Source organism: Bos indicus, chromosome 7 (assembly GCF_029378745.1).
Source record: "Bos indicus isolate NIAB-ARS_2022 breed Sahiwal x Tharparkar chromosome 7, NIAB-ARS_B.indTharparkar_mat_pri_1.0, whole genome shotgun sequence".
Lineage (NCBI taxonomy): Eukaryota > Metazoa > Chordata > Mammalia > Artiodactyla > Bovidae > Bos > Bos indicus.
In genome coordinates this window covers 12,023,555-12,038,516 of record NC_091766.1, presented here as the reverse complement: position 1 = coordinate 12,038,516, position 14,962 = coordinate 12,023,555, and the positions used below count along the sequence as shown (strand labels likewise).

Below are 14,962 nucleotides of genomic sequence, written 5' to 3'. Positions count from 1 at the left end.
CCTGTTGCACTCTGGCCTGCAGCCACCACACTGCACTCACTCCTGGAACCTGTGGCCGTGAGCAAGCAACCACAGGCCTGCCCAGCAGCAGCTGGTCAGGCTTGGTAGCTGGACTCTCCCTTCATGTCCATCACTTGTCTGATCCCATGGGCATTGGGAACCCCAAGGTGGCTCTTCACAGCTCTTCCCAGTTGAGACACTTCTGGTTCTTTTGGCTCCCAAAGATGTGCACAGACCCACAGGCATCCACAAGGTTTGGCAATCACATGGAGCAGGAGGTCCCTGACCTTCTCCTGGAGCCACGTGAAAGCTCAGCTCCATCACCAACCACAGAGTGACCTCGGGCAGGTGACCCTGGGCAAGTTACCATGCGTCTTGGGACTCCAGTGCCTCCCACCTCACCGGGCCATTGGGAAAGATCAGTGAGTTAATGCACGAAGATGCAGAAGCCCCAAATGCAGGAGCCTGGGTTTGATCCCTGGTCAGGGAACTAGATACCACACGCCACAACTGAGAGTTCACATGCCTCCGCTAAAAGATCCTGCACGGGGCACCTATGACCTGGTGCTGCCAAACGAACAGATAGGTAAATAAATATTTAAAAACTAGCCCCAAGACAACGCTGCACGCATGCTCAGCCGCTAAGTCCTGTCCGACTCTTTGCGATCCCATGAACTATAGCCTGCCGGGCTCCTCTGTCCATGGAATTTCCCGGGCAAGAATACTGGAGTAGGTTGCTATTTTCTTCTCCAGGGGGTCTTTCTGACCCAGGGATTGACCTCACGTCTCCTGCTTGGCAGGAGGATTCTTTACCACTGAGCTACCTGGGAAGCCCCAGCATGATGCTGGCATATGCTTACTGGACATAAAGTCTTTTTCTACAACTGCAAGAGCGAAAATCAAGACTGTTCACATGCCAACTCATGGACGAAGTCTCTCCTCATCACAGGGCCTGGAGACACATCCCATAATAGGCATCCCACGCATCAAGAAAGGAGAGGAAGGTGACTATCAATTGAACCCCTATTCTGTGCCAGGCCGTGTGGCAGCTCTGTGCTGTCTCCTCTATTTGCTGCATTTATACTCCCCCTGATCCATGCTCCCTTTGTCAATACTCCCCACCTTTTTTTTTTCTGGCCGCACCTCGAAGCATGCAGAATCTTGGTTCCCTGACCAGGGATTGAACTTGTGCCCTGAGATGGAAGCATAGAGTCTTAACCACTGGACCACCAGAAAAGTCCCCTTTTCCTGTACACTCTTGTCTCTACTTTTCCTCCATGGTCTGAAAATTTGCAGGAAATCCTTAGTTTTTAAAAATAATTTTAATAAACTATTTTATGAAACACCATATATCTCAGATGTCAATTTCAATGTGGAATCAATAGAGAAATCTATTAAAAAGATATTTTACATTCTTTTTTTTTTGATACCAAGTATTCCAAATCTTTACATTGTTTAGTCACTAAGTCGTGTCTAACTCTTTGCGATCTCATGGACTGCAGCACGCCAGGCTCCTCCGTCCTTAACTGTCTCTTGGAGTTTGCTCAGATTCATGTCCGTTGAGTTCAGTGATGCTATCTAACCATCTTATCCTCTGCCGCTCCCTTTTCTTTTTGCCTTCAATCTTTGCCAGCATCAGGGTCTTTTCCAATGAGTCAGCTCTTTGGATCAGGTGGCCAAAGTATTGGAGCTAAAGTATGTCAAATCTAATGTGTGAGTATGGAATACATTTCATTCAGATCAGCTGCATTCAAAGAGCCAAAAGTCAGAGGTGGCCAGTCTTAGTCTAGAAAGTTTCACAGTGAGGATAGCAGGAGGCCACCACTAAGGCTTAGTTTCAGGATTTTTGGCAATTTATATGCCCTTCAAATTCTTGGTGAATTGAAATAGGTGCTTCCCAAGTTGTGGGTTGAACTGTCCATTGATGAGATGTGTTGATGGCTTCCCTGATAGCTCAGACGGGAAGAATCCACCTGCCAGTGCTGGAGACCCAGGTTTGGTCCTTGGTCTGGGAAGATCCTACATGCTGTGGAGCAACGAAGTCCATGTGGCACAACTGTTGAGCCTGTGCTCTGGAGTCCATGTGCCACGACTACTGAAGCCCTCATGCTCTAGAGCCTGTGCTCCACAATCAGAAGCCACTGCATTGAGAAGCCCTCACACTGCAACTAGAGAGAAGCCCCCATTTGCCACAACAAGAGAATAGCCCTCGCAGCAATGAAGACCCAGCACAGCTAAAAAACAAACGAGAGGGACCGAGTAAGGGTTGAAATCCGAACCCCCGGTAGGGTCTTTGGAGATGCCATCTAATTAAGATGAAGTCAGGTCTGTTTGGAATGGGCCTTAATCCAATGACTGGTATTCTTACAAGAGTAGAAGAGACATGGGGACAAGCAGGAAAGGACCACGTGATGACAGAATCAGAACCTGGAATGAGGTGAGTGAAAGCCAAAGGGAGCCCAGAACTGCCGACAACACCAGAAGCTAAAAGACCAGCATGGGGGCAGATTGTCCCCGAAGTCCTCAGAGGCAGCACAGCCCTTGCCAACATCTCGATCTCCGTTTGGACTTCTGGTCCCCAGAATTGTGAGAGAATACATTTCTGTTGTTTTAGGCCACCCAGCTTGTGATACTTTGTGACAGCTGCCCTAGCAAATGAACACAGCCCACGCGGAACTTCTGTCCTTAAAATCACCTAAAGGGAATCTGATTTTCCTAAAGTACTGGTGGCGTGATGGCCGATTCCATTTGTGGTTCAACTTTTCCTAGTGATGGCACTAGGTCCATATTTCCCGTTAGCTGATGAACTCTACATGAGATCATTTTTTTTTTTTTTTGGCCTGCACTTGGTTTTCATTGTGGCACACAGGCTTCTCTAGTCGCAGCACTCGGGTTAGTTGCCTGGTGGCGTTGGGATCTTAGTTCCCTGATCAGGGATTGAACCCGTGTCCCCTGCGTTGGAATGCAGATTCTTAACCACTGGACCACCAGGGAAGTCCCTTATATGAGACCATTTTGTGATATGTTTATCAACTGACAACATGGTAGAATCATCAATTACAAGAAATAGAGGAAAACAGAAGAATGGGAAAGACTAGAGATCTCGTCAAGAAAATGAGAGATACCAAGGGAATATTTCAAGCAAAGATGGGCACAAGAAAGGACAGAAACGGTATGGACCTAACAAAAGCAGAAGATATTAAGAAGAGGTGGCAAGAGTACACAGAACTATAATTTACGGAGATAAATAAGGTGAAGGTGTCTCCTTGCCAGAACCCTGGAATTTCAGAGGTCTCTTTCAAGATTATTTACGAAGTCTCTGCCAGCATAGGAACCCCTTCCTGTGGGTTTTTGAGCTATATCAGGCAAGGGAGCTGGCTTTAGGTGGGTTTGCCTGTAGCAAACCTTGTCCTGGGAGACCAAGCCACTGGCCTGTGTTTTAAACCTATTGACAAAGTTGAAAGTCAACCTGCTTGCTTTCTTTCTTTTTTAAAAATAATTTATTTATTTTTTGGCCATGCTGGGTCTTCGTTGCTGTGTGGGCTTCTCTCTAGTTGCAGCGAGTGGGGCCTACCCTTCCTGGCAGGGCGTGGGCTTCTCATGGCAGTGGCTTGTCTTGTTGTGGAGCATGGGCTCTGGGGCACCCAAGCTTCAGTAGTAGTGGCATGTGGGCTCAGTAGCTGGGCTCCAGAGCACAGGCTCAATGGTTGTGGCACACAGGCTTAGTTTCTGCATGGCGTGCGGGATCTTCCTGCACCAAGGATTGAACCTGTGTCTCCTGCACTGGCAGGCAGATTCTTTACCACTGAGCCACCAGGGAAGCCCTCACCTGCTTTCTTAACAGAGGTGCCATGGGACAGTGGCGGTCCTTATTCAGTCTGACGGCTTTCTACTTTGGTTTCTTATCTTCCTTTTATCACATGTTCATCGAATGCCAGCCTTGAACATGGGTTCTCCAAGTTTTCTTAGCTCAGCCACAAGACAGACCCTCTGTGAATCCATCGTGGCTTTCAGGGTCATTCTCACTATCCCCCCGTATCACCCCCTAAATTCATAGACTGAAGTTCTAACCACCTCCTGCCCCTCAGGTGTCTCTGAATTGCAACTGTCTTTGGAGATAGGGCTTTTCAAGAAGTAATTAAATTAGGACTTCCCTGACGGTCTAGTGGCAGCGAACAAGGGTTCGATCCCTGGTCTGGGAAGATTCCACATTCCATGGGGCAACTAAGCCCATGAGCTGCAACTACCGAAGCCCGCATGCCTAGAGCCCGTGCAACAAGGGAAGTCATGGCAATGAGAAGCCTGCGCACCGCAACTAGAGAGCAGCCCCCACTCACTGCAACTAGAGAAAGCCCTGGCACAGAAAACTAGAGAAAGACCCAGCACAGCCCCAAATAAATAAGTTCAAAAAGACATAATTCGATTAAAATGAGACCATCAGGGTGGGCCTTAATCCTCTATGACTGGTGTCCTTATAAGAAGAGACAATTAAGACACAACACACATGGAGGAAAGAGTGTGTGAAGACACAGCAAGATGACCATCTGCAAGCAGGAGACAGTCCACCCCAGAAACCAATCCTGAGAACACCCTGATCTTGGACTTCCAGCCTCCAGGACTAGCAGGAAGTTAAGCTTCTGTTTTTAAAGAATTAAATCACCCAGTCTGTGCTATTTTATTATGGTCACCCCAGTGAACTGAAAACACTCTCCCCATTCCATACAAAGCCCAGTTTTAAAAAACGTCTCTTTTCATGAATTTTTCTTTGCTTTCCCACCAGACAAATTCCTCCCTGCCTTGTACAGCCTTTAGACTCTTTATAATTAGACTCTGGGCTTCCCAGGTGGCGCTAGTGGTAAAGAACCTGCCTGCCAATTCAGGAGACTTAAGAGACACAGGTTCGATCCCTGGGTCGGAAAGATCCCCTGGAGGAGGGCATAGCAACTCACTCCAGCATTCTTGCCTGGAGAATCCCATGGACAGAGAAGCCTGGCGAGCTACAGTCCATAGGGTCCCAAAGAGTCAGACAAGGCTGAAGCAACTTAGCACGCATGTACAATTAAGACTCTGTTGCTTTTAAGTAACTTTAAATTTATCTAATAATTTTTTTCTGATTTCAAAAGTAATGCCTGGGGACTTCCCTGGGGCTCCAGTGGTTAAGAATCTGCCTTGCAATGCAGGGGACGGGAGTTTCATCCCTGGTCGGGGAACTAAGATCCCACATGCCGTAGAGCAACTACGCCTGCGTGCCATAACTAGAGAGTCTGTGTGCTGCACCGAAGGATTCTGCATGATGCAATGAAGATCCTGTGTACTGCAACGAAGGCCTGATATAAATAACAATTTAAAAACTAATGCATGTCACTAATCCATTCATTTCAGGAAAACGTCATGAAGAAAGTGAAAATCCTCTGCAGTCCCTTCAGTTTCCACATCTTTAAGTATCTCTCACATTTCTTAATATTGTTTTAAAAATGAGACCACATATTTTACATGGTGTTGCACAACTTGCTATTTTTTCACCAAAAAATACATTTCAGACATATTTCCATGCCATAACAGCTCCATTCTTTTTCCTGGCAGCAGAGTATTCGATGGTATATAAATGTTATATAATTTCTTTAACCATCTCCCTACTTTGGGGCACATGGGTTGTTTCTGGTTTTTACTTTTCTGAATACCAGAAACAGAAGGTTGGTACATAGATCTCTGGCATACATGAAGAAATCTTTGAAGCAGAAATTCTAGGTCAAAGAATATAAACATCAACAATTAAATAACGCCCAACCATACATCAGAAAACACTGCAAACTGCATTCCTGCCAACAGCATAAGGCTATGCCCATTTTTTCACATCTTTGCCAACATTGGGTAGTAACACTTCTTCATCTTTTCCAGAAGGACTGATGACAAATAGTATCTCCCTGTTAATTAAGAACAGGTGAGATGGTTGGATGGCATCACCGACTCCATGGACATGAGTCTGAGCAAACGCCCAGAGATAGTGAAGGACAGGGAAGCCTGGTGCACTGCAGTCTGTGGGGTCGCAGAGTCAGACACGACTTAGTGGCTAAACAACAACTCAGTCTCATCCATAAAGGAGAGTTTGACTTGGGTACCCCACGGTTTCAGTGCCTGGCATTTAATACATGTGGTATAGACAAAAATGTTTGCCTATCAAAATTTAACGTAACAGATTAGAAAATTGGGCAAGTTAAATGGGAGATTTGTGGGACGGACATAACCAATCAAACGCACAGGGCGATGATGAAGCACCCTGATTCTTGAATTTTCTAGAAGGACAGAAACAGATGTATCCACAAGTGGAAGCAGGATTTGTTCATCATTATGAGGAAAAAGAGTGTTTTGGCTAGAAATTAAAAATGCAAATTAAAACAAGCTTTAAGGTATCATTACAAACTGATTTATCCAGAAAGGAAATTAAACACGTAATAGGCAATGGCCAGGGTGGGAGAGTCCATAAACGTCTGCATACTTGGCAGGTTTATAAATGGGTTCAATGTTTTTGAAACTCAGAACAGCTCTGTGAATAATGAGTTGAAAAGCTGTTAATATCTTTGATCCTATAATTATCCCCAAAGAAATCCTCCCAAAGGGTGGGAGGAGTCATTGTACGTAAATGCTCCCAGCAGTGCTCCTCGTAAAGGCAAAAACTGGAAACAACTCAGATACCATATAATAAAGCTAAGGCTGAGCAAGCCACAGTGTGGCCACCCTCTGGAGTGTGGGATGGCATGGAAATCATGTTGAAACTCAGCAGTAAGCTTATAAACTAGGGGGGAGTGAAGCAACCTGAGTATGAAGTAGTGGGTTCCTAGGGATTAGAAACACAAGTACCTTTTGATTTTTATTTTCGGCCGTGCTGTTCAGCTTGCGGGATCTTAGTTCCCCAGCCAGGGCCCAAACCTGTATCCTCTGCAATAGAAGTCTGGAGTCCTAACCACTGGACTGACAGGGAACTCCCCAAAACACGTGTAGATTTTGAATTCCCTCCCCCAGCATTGCCTCTATACTCCAGCCACACGATACCCATTCAGCCTTAATGTCTGCTCCTCTCAGAGTCTCCTGTTATTTTCTCTGCCTGGAAGCTCTCTCATCTACTCTTCATACTTAGACTTTAAAAAAAAAAACCATTTATTTATTTAGGCGTGCTGGGCCTTTGCTGCTGCACCGGCTTTCTCTAGTTGCAGTGAGTGGACTACTCTCGGGTTGCCGGCTCTTCACTGTGGTGGCTTCTCACTGCAGAGCACAGGCTCTAGGCTCACGGACTTCAAAAGTTGTGGTGCACGGGCTTAGCTGCTCCTCAGCATGTGGGATCTTCTTAGACCCGGGATCGAACTCATGTCTCCTGCATTGGCAGGTGGTTTCTTTACCACTGGGCCATGAGGGAGGCCCCATAACTAGAATTTTTATTTTATTTTTTGGCCCCACCATGTGACTTGTCGGATCTTAGTTCCCCAATCGGGGACTGAACTTGCACCCTTGGCAGTGAAAGTGCAGAGTCCTGACCACCGGACCGCCAGGGAATCCCCTTCATAACTGGAATTTTTAGGAACCTATTTCAGGCACTTCCCTGATGGCTCTGCTGCTGCTGCTGCTAAGTTGCTTTAGTCGTGTCTGACTCTGTGCAACCCCAGAGACGGCAGCCCACCAGGCTCCCCCGTCCCTGGGATTCTCAAGGCAAGAACACTGGAGTGGGTTGCCATTTCCTTCTCCAATGCATGAAAGTGAAAAGTGAAAGTGAAGTCGCTCAGTCATGTCCGACTCTTCGCGACCCCATGGACTGCAGCCTACCAGGCTCCTCCGTCCATGGGATTTTCCAGGCAAGACTACTGGAGTGGGGTGCCATTGCCTTCTCCCCTGGTGGCTCAGTGCATAAAAATCTGCCTGTCAATGCAGGGACACAGGTTCGACCCTGGTCTGGGAGGATTCCACAGGCTCTAGAGCAATTAAGCCAGACAACCACAGCTACTAAGCCTGTGCCCTAGAGTCTGCAAGCCGCAACTACAGAGCCCATGCGCTGCAACTACTGAAGGCCAAGCACCCTAGAGCCTGTGCTCCACGAGAGAAGCCGCCACAAGGAGAAGCCCACACACCACAGTGCAGATTAGACCCCTACTTGCTGCAACTAGAGAAAGCCTGAGTGCAGCAATGAAGACTCAGTTTCAAAAAAATAACAGAATCTCCTTAGAGAAGGTCAAAGCAACAGTCTCACCCAAGAGGGGTAAAAAGGAAAGACAAATGTTCCCACCTCAAACTCTGTCCTTGGCAATAACCAATGACAACGGCCTGGGCACAGCCTTCTGCCTGGTTCACTCTGCACCCACTGCTGTGGCAAACTCCTATCTTCCCTTCGGTTCTCAGAACAATGTCACCTCCTCCAAGAAGCCCTCTCTGACTACACTCCACTCTTCCAGAGCAGCTGAGTGAGGAGCATCTCCTCTGCAGTGTCGTTATCATTACAAGCTTATTTCTGTAATTACCTGCTTAATATCTATTTTCTGCACTGGACTGTAAGTTCCACAAGGGTAGGGATTTGATCTCGGTCCTGTTCACAAATGGGCATTCAGTAACAGTAGCCTCCCGAGTAAGCATTAATGAATAATAACATTACTCATGAATAATATTAGCCAATATCATGGGGATCTTCTTTTCTGCCACATGGTGTTCTAAATGCTATATGTGTGTGTTTTTTTTTTTTTTTGGCTGCAGCAAAAGGCATGTGGGATCTTAGTTCCTGACCAGGGATCGAACCTGTGCCCCCTGCAGTGGAAGCACAGAGTCTTAACTACTGGACCACCAGGGAAGTGCAGTCCAGTGGTTATTTAGTTTTACTTGACATAGATCCAGTTACTTCTACGTGTGTTATTTAATTTTACTTCTTGAAACAATACGAGAAGACAGGCGCTGTTGTTATTCCCATAATCATGTCATCTGCCCCAGGAAATACAGTTGAGAACGGGCAGAATTAAAACCCAATCCAGGCAGCTCCAAGCCCTCACCTTCATCTCTCAGGAAATAATAAATGATGGCCAGGCAGCAGCTGGGGGACTTACCCACAGAGGCGATGTCGGCCAGCTGATCCTCAGCCTCCTCGGGGTTGAGCAGGTCTGTCTTGCTCTTCTTTATAGTGGCTCTCCGCAGAGCTCCAACAATGGAAACACGGCAAGAGAAAAAGATGTTACCCTTTTTGCTATAACAATGACATTGACTGCGTGTGTCCCTGGGTGCCAGGCGCTCTATTAGGGACTTTCTCCATGTTGTTGGATTTCACCCACGTAGCAGCCTGGTTTCATGGGAAGTAACAGTATGCCCATTTCACAGATGTGGGGACAGAAGCTTAGGGAGGTTACATGACTTTGCTTATGAGGTTAAGATGAGAACCAAGCTCCTGCTTAATCTAAGTCTGGGCTCTTGGTCAACATTTTCCCTCTAGGAGTCCTGGGATTGGACATGTAGACTCCTATGAAAACAGCCCACCCCCTTAACCTTTAGCGCACTTGCCAGGCTGGCTGGGACTGTGGGAGCCCTTCCTTAATATTTAGGTTCTACACTCCAAGAGCTCTCCAGGGGATAGTGAGTTCAGGCACATACTTCCAATAAAGTGATTTAGACACCCCCATTCCCTGGTAGCTCAGCTGATAAAGAATCCACCTGCAATGCAGGAGACCCTGGTTTGATTCCTGGGTCAGGAAGATCCACTGGAGAAGGGATAGGCTACCCATTCCATTATTCTTGGGCTTCCCTGGTGGCTCAGATGGCAAAGAATCTGCCTGCAATGCAGGAGACCTGGGTTTGACCCCTGGGTTGGGAAGATACCCTGGAGAAGTGAACAGCTACCCATTTCAGTATTCTGGCCTGGAGAATTCCATGAACAAAGGAGCCTGGCACGCTACAATTCATGGGGTTGCAAAGAGTCGGACACGACTGAGTGACTTACACTTTCATTTATGGGTACTGTCTTTCTCTCCTCTCAAAGAGTAAAATCCATGTTACTCTTAGGATGGAGCCCCATCTCCTTTCCTTCCTTCTCACTCCTGGTTTCTTCAATCCACAGTCATTGCTCTGTCTAGTCAAATTTCTAATGTAAGACAACTGTCCTTAATAGTAAGCTGGATTATTGGTGAAATTACTTAATTTTTGGCCATAGTGCATGGCTTGTGGGATCTTAGTTCTTCAACCAGGGATTGAACCTGGGCCACTGCAGTGAAAGTGTTGAGTTCTAACCACTGGACCAACCACCAGGGTACTTCCATTGCTGAAATTACTTAAAAAAAAATTTTGGCTGCATCTTGTGGCATGTGGGATCACAGTCCCCCGACCCAGTATTGAACTTGTGGCCCTTGCATTGGAGACAGGGAGTCTCAACCACTGGACTGACAGGGAAGTCCCTGAAATTACTATTACTTATTTTGCTTATTATTATTTTACTTAGTGAACATAGATGGGGCTGACCCCAAGCCAGACACCGTCCTATGCATTCTATCTGCCATACTTAGTGTGACAGTCATAAACAATCAACTCAGGTAGGTATGGTAATTATCACGCCAATTTGACAGATGAGGAAAACGGAGGCACAAAGCAGAAGCTGGGCACGTGGTCAAAGCAGACAGGGCAGGCAGGAAACAGGAACCCTGTGACAAAGTCCTGAAATTCCTTGAGGAAACAGTCTCACCATTCTCCATATCTTCCTGAGCCCGGCCCAGTCTTGTGTTAGTTCTTGGCATCACTTGGGCCCTGAACATCCATCCCCTGGAGGCCCCTCAAAAAGAAGCAACCCATCCCCCCAGCTCTGGTTCCCCCTGTGTTCCCTGGGACCCATCCCAACCCCCAAGCCAGGTTCAGAGCAGTTACCATCAAAGGGATGTCTCTGCTCCCCATCAGTTTCATCTTCGGCGAGGATCACCTCTTCTGAAGAGCAAGAGCACATAGTTAATTTACGCTCCAGCATCTGGAGGACTCTCCTGGGGATGGGTTCCCTTGGATGGGAAAGGAGAAGAGTCCTCCCAGGCACTCCAGTCTTCCCTTGCTGAGTGACAACTCTATCAGCCAGAGATGTGCTTGCTAACTTGCTTTTGACTCCCAGCCCCACTTAAGCAACATTGTAATGCCAACATCATCCCTATCTGCTTCAAAATCAAAACCAACCTCCTAACCATAACTTACAAGATGTTGCCTGACCTGACCCCTGTCACCTCCCAGTCCTCCTTTCCTCTTGCTCTCCCCTCACTCTGCCCCAGCCCCACTGGCTTCCCTGCTGTGACTCCACTCTGCTCCTACCCCAGGGCCTTTGCACTTGCTGTTCCCTCTGGCGGGAAGGCCCCTCCCCGAGACATCCACAGGGCTTCCTTATTCACTTCCTCCAGGTCTCTGCTCAGAGGTCACCTCCTCAGAGAGACCCTCTCTGATCACCCTGCTGTCTCTCTTTCCTGCCTCCTACCCTGTTTTATTTTTCCTCTCAGCATTTAGCAACACCCAATATTATGTGTATTTGGTTATTTTCTGTCTCTCTCATTAGACTATCAGAGCCCTGCAGGCAGAGACCAAATCTCAGTGTCTAGAACACTGTCTGGCATACAGCAGGTTCCCCATAATTGTCTGAATTACCAAACAAATAAACATGTACAATACCTACAGTATGTTAGGTACTGCTCTCTCTCTCTCTCTTTTTTTTTTTTTGGCTGAGCCACTTGGCATGCAGGATCTTCCTTGACCAGGGATTGAACCCATGCTCCCTGCAGTGGGAGTGTGGAGTCTTAACCACTGGACAGCCAGGGAAGTTCAAGCACTTAGCTTAGATTACCTTAGGGACATCTCAACAGCTTTATGAGGTAGGTACTATCATGATCTCTGTTTAACAGGCTGGGAGACTGAGGCACAGGGCAGTGAGGAGCATTGCTAGGAGGTGGCAGAGTGGGGATCTAAACCAATGTCTGGTTTTAGAGCTCTCGAGTATAATGTTACGTCATGTCCTGGCTTCATCTCTCTGGATTCCTGTTGCTAAACATCGGGACTACCAGTTCAGATCCTCTGTCCCCTCCCCTCATCCATCTCCAAACTGCATGCGTGACTCTCACTGTGCTCCGTGACATGAGATTTCAGTTCTTGGGCCCCAGGATGAAAGGGCCTCACCTGCTTTTGAGATCCACTCCATGTACCCATTGAGCTCTCGTTCAATCTGCTGCTGCCGCCTCAGCTTCAGAAATGCCCGCCGGTTCTCCACCCGCTCCCTTTCTTTGGCAAACTCCCTGAAGAAGCGCAGGAGAGTCAGGTCTGGCTGCTTCAGAAATTTTAGGGAGTGTGCGCGTGTGTGTGTTTGGGGATTCAGAATCCCTGGAGGGCGGTGCATTTAAACAAGAGGAATCAGGTCTTCTGGGAGAAGATTAGAATACTATAGGAGTGGGCATTTCTGCCAGCTTCCCACATTTCCCACCAACTACACCCAGTTAGAGAAAAAAACCCCACAAAACCATAAACCATGTCATGCCAACCACTGCTGGCTGTAAACCCCATTCTCATTCTCTGTATTCTTGGCTAAAGAATAGTTTCATCCCTTTTTTAAGTTATGCCAGTGACACATAAGCTGAAGATTTCTGCAGCAATCTCACTTCCATGATATAGGACCCTTCGGGTTTCCCTTTTTCCTCTTCCTGTTTGGAGTGTGAGATGCCTATCTTGTGAGTATGAAGTAGCCATTTTGAGACCATAAAGAATCCCATGAGATTTAAATAATAAGGATGTCAGCATGGAAAGCTAGAAGAAGCTGGGGTCTATCACGACACCATGGAGCCAGCAAACCAATCCCCAGGCTTGTAGTAAGAAAAATTAAACTCATTTATGATGAAGCCAGATAAACAATCTTGGGGGTAGGGTACAATGTGTGTTATGAAAATGCATGTTTGATTGTAAGCTACAATTTTATATTTGGAAAATAAGGGACGGGGAAAACCCAACCTGTTATTTTTTTTAAATGTAAATTATAGAAATTAAAACTCTATAGAATTTTCTTGTGTTTTGTGTTGTGGGTCTGAAAAATTTGAGAAAACCTTCAAAAAAAAGCACTGAGCTACCTTTTGGAAGTAGCTCAGTGCCAGGGGTGAAACTTAGTGAGTGAAGCCTGGGTTGGATTTCAGTTCCCATGAATCTCTTCACTGGGTGTCCCCAGAAGTACACAATTTGAGCATCTGTACATGGATTGCTGATAATGCACCAATAACCCAAAGCAAGAGAAGAGACCTATTCTGTGCCTGGAGAATGAAAACAAAGTTTTCATGGCATCTTTCTGGGGAAAAGATGGCGTTGGGGAGTGGGATGGGAGGAGCAGCAGAGACTTACCCAGAAAGCACACCCAGCACGAGGTTCAGCATAAAAAAGGAGCCGATGATGATGAGGGGGATGAAGTACAACCAGTTCCAAGTGTTCCCTGAGGCATCGTTGCTCTACGAGGGGTGAGGAAGGAAAGCAGGTGAGTACAGAGTGGGACTTAGGTATGACCTGAAAGGTGGAGGGGTAGCTCTGGTTCTCCAGGGGCTTTGTTCTCAAACGCCCTTGGCTTGTGGAGTCCTAGAGTCCTGGTAGCCCAGAGAGGGGAAGAGAGCACAAGAACAACCAGTGGGGGAAACTACAGAGGTACCACTGGAAGGACAAAGCTCCCTCCGACTCACAGGTTTTCAGGGGACCAGAAACCAGCATGAAACTCAGGAGGACTCCCCACACCAAACTCCAGTAGGAGGAGGGGAAAACCCCACTGAAGTGTAGAAATAAACCCTTAGTTCCCTCCCTCTCTCCCAGTCATACTGTCTCCCTTGAGAGGAGGTGCATGGTGGCAAGGTCTGAGAGTTAGGTTTAATCACCAAGCTAGACAGCAGGACCATGAACCTTTTCCTCAAGTGTCCTCCACTTCTATTGCCTGCAGCATCAATGTCAACCACAGAAAAATTGCCAGAAAAGCCTATCTAGTCAATTCTCAAGGGGGAGGATTGTCCACAAATAGAACATTCCTCTCTGGGAGAACAGGACACTATGCCAAGGAGGAAGTTAGGAGGGGAAGAAAATCAAGACTAAAGAAAGAAAGAAACATAAAATCCAGCACTTAGTACTTTTTTTGTTTGTGCCAGACACCCTTCTAAGCATATTACTGATGCTGGTTTATTTACTCATTTAATCCTCATGATGTCCCTATGTTATTGTCATGAATTGTGGAAAACGAGCCCCATGAAGTCAAAACTGAAGCCTGAGCTTGCAGAGCTAGACAGTGGTGGACACAGGATTTGAACCAGGTGGCCGGACCCCAGAGCCTATGGACTTAACCCCAGTCCTAGTGGGAAGCCTTCTGGTGCTTCATCAGCTCTGTGACATCCGCAGAATGTGGGGCCCCCAAATGTGGCTTTAAAAGCTCACCTTTAAACACACATTCAGTGCTACCGCTGCCCTGCAGAAAGGCTAAAATGCGAACGACTGACAATGCCAGGTGCTGGTGAGTCTGTGAAGGAACTAGAACACTCGCATGCTGTCAGTGGAGGGTAACATGGTGTATGAGTTTCCTGTGGCTGCTGTAACAAAGAACCACCAAATGAGTGGCTTTAAACAATGGAAATTTACTGGTCCTGGAGGCCAGAAACCCAAGATCAGGGTATCAGCATGGTTGGTTCCTTCTAGAGGCTCTGAGGGAGAATGTGTTCCATGCCTTTCCCCTGGTATCTGGGTTGCTACAACCTTTGGTGGTTCCTTGGCTTGTAGATGCATCACCCTGATTTCTGTCTTCATCAACACATGACTTTCTCTCTCTGTGCATGTCTGCCTCTGTGTCCAAATTTCCCCTTTCTATAGGGACACTAGTCACATTGGATTAGGGCCCATCCTAATGGCCTCATCTTTACCAATTATTCCTGCAATGACTCCATTCCCAAATAAAGTCATATTCTGAGGTACTAAGGGTTAG

General features: G+C 47.0%; 1 protein-coding gene across 4 annotated transcripts in view; it reads right to left on the bottom strand.

The window, feature by feature from the left end:
- Nucleotides 1-14,962, bottom strand: part of CACNA1A (calcium voltage-gated channel subunit alpha1 A) — a 254,178-nt gene that overhangs the window by 101,252 nt on the left and 137,964 nt on the right. For all 4 annotated transcript variants that reach the window (XM_070792700.1, XM_070792697.1, XM_070792698.1 and 1 more), the window contains 4 exons: nt 13,357-13,460; nt 12,154-12,269; nt 10,876-10,932; nt 9,078-9,167 (listed from right to left, as the gene is read on the bottom strand). In XM_070792700.1, coding sequence (XP_070648801.1) covers nt 9,078-9,167; nt 10,876-10,932; nt 12,154-12,269; nt 13,357-13,460 — 367 coding nt within the window. The remainder of the gene's footprint in view (nt 1-9,077; nt 9,168-10,875; nt 10,933-12,153; nt 12,270-13,356; nt 13,461-14,962) is intronic.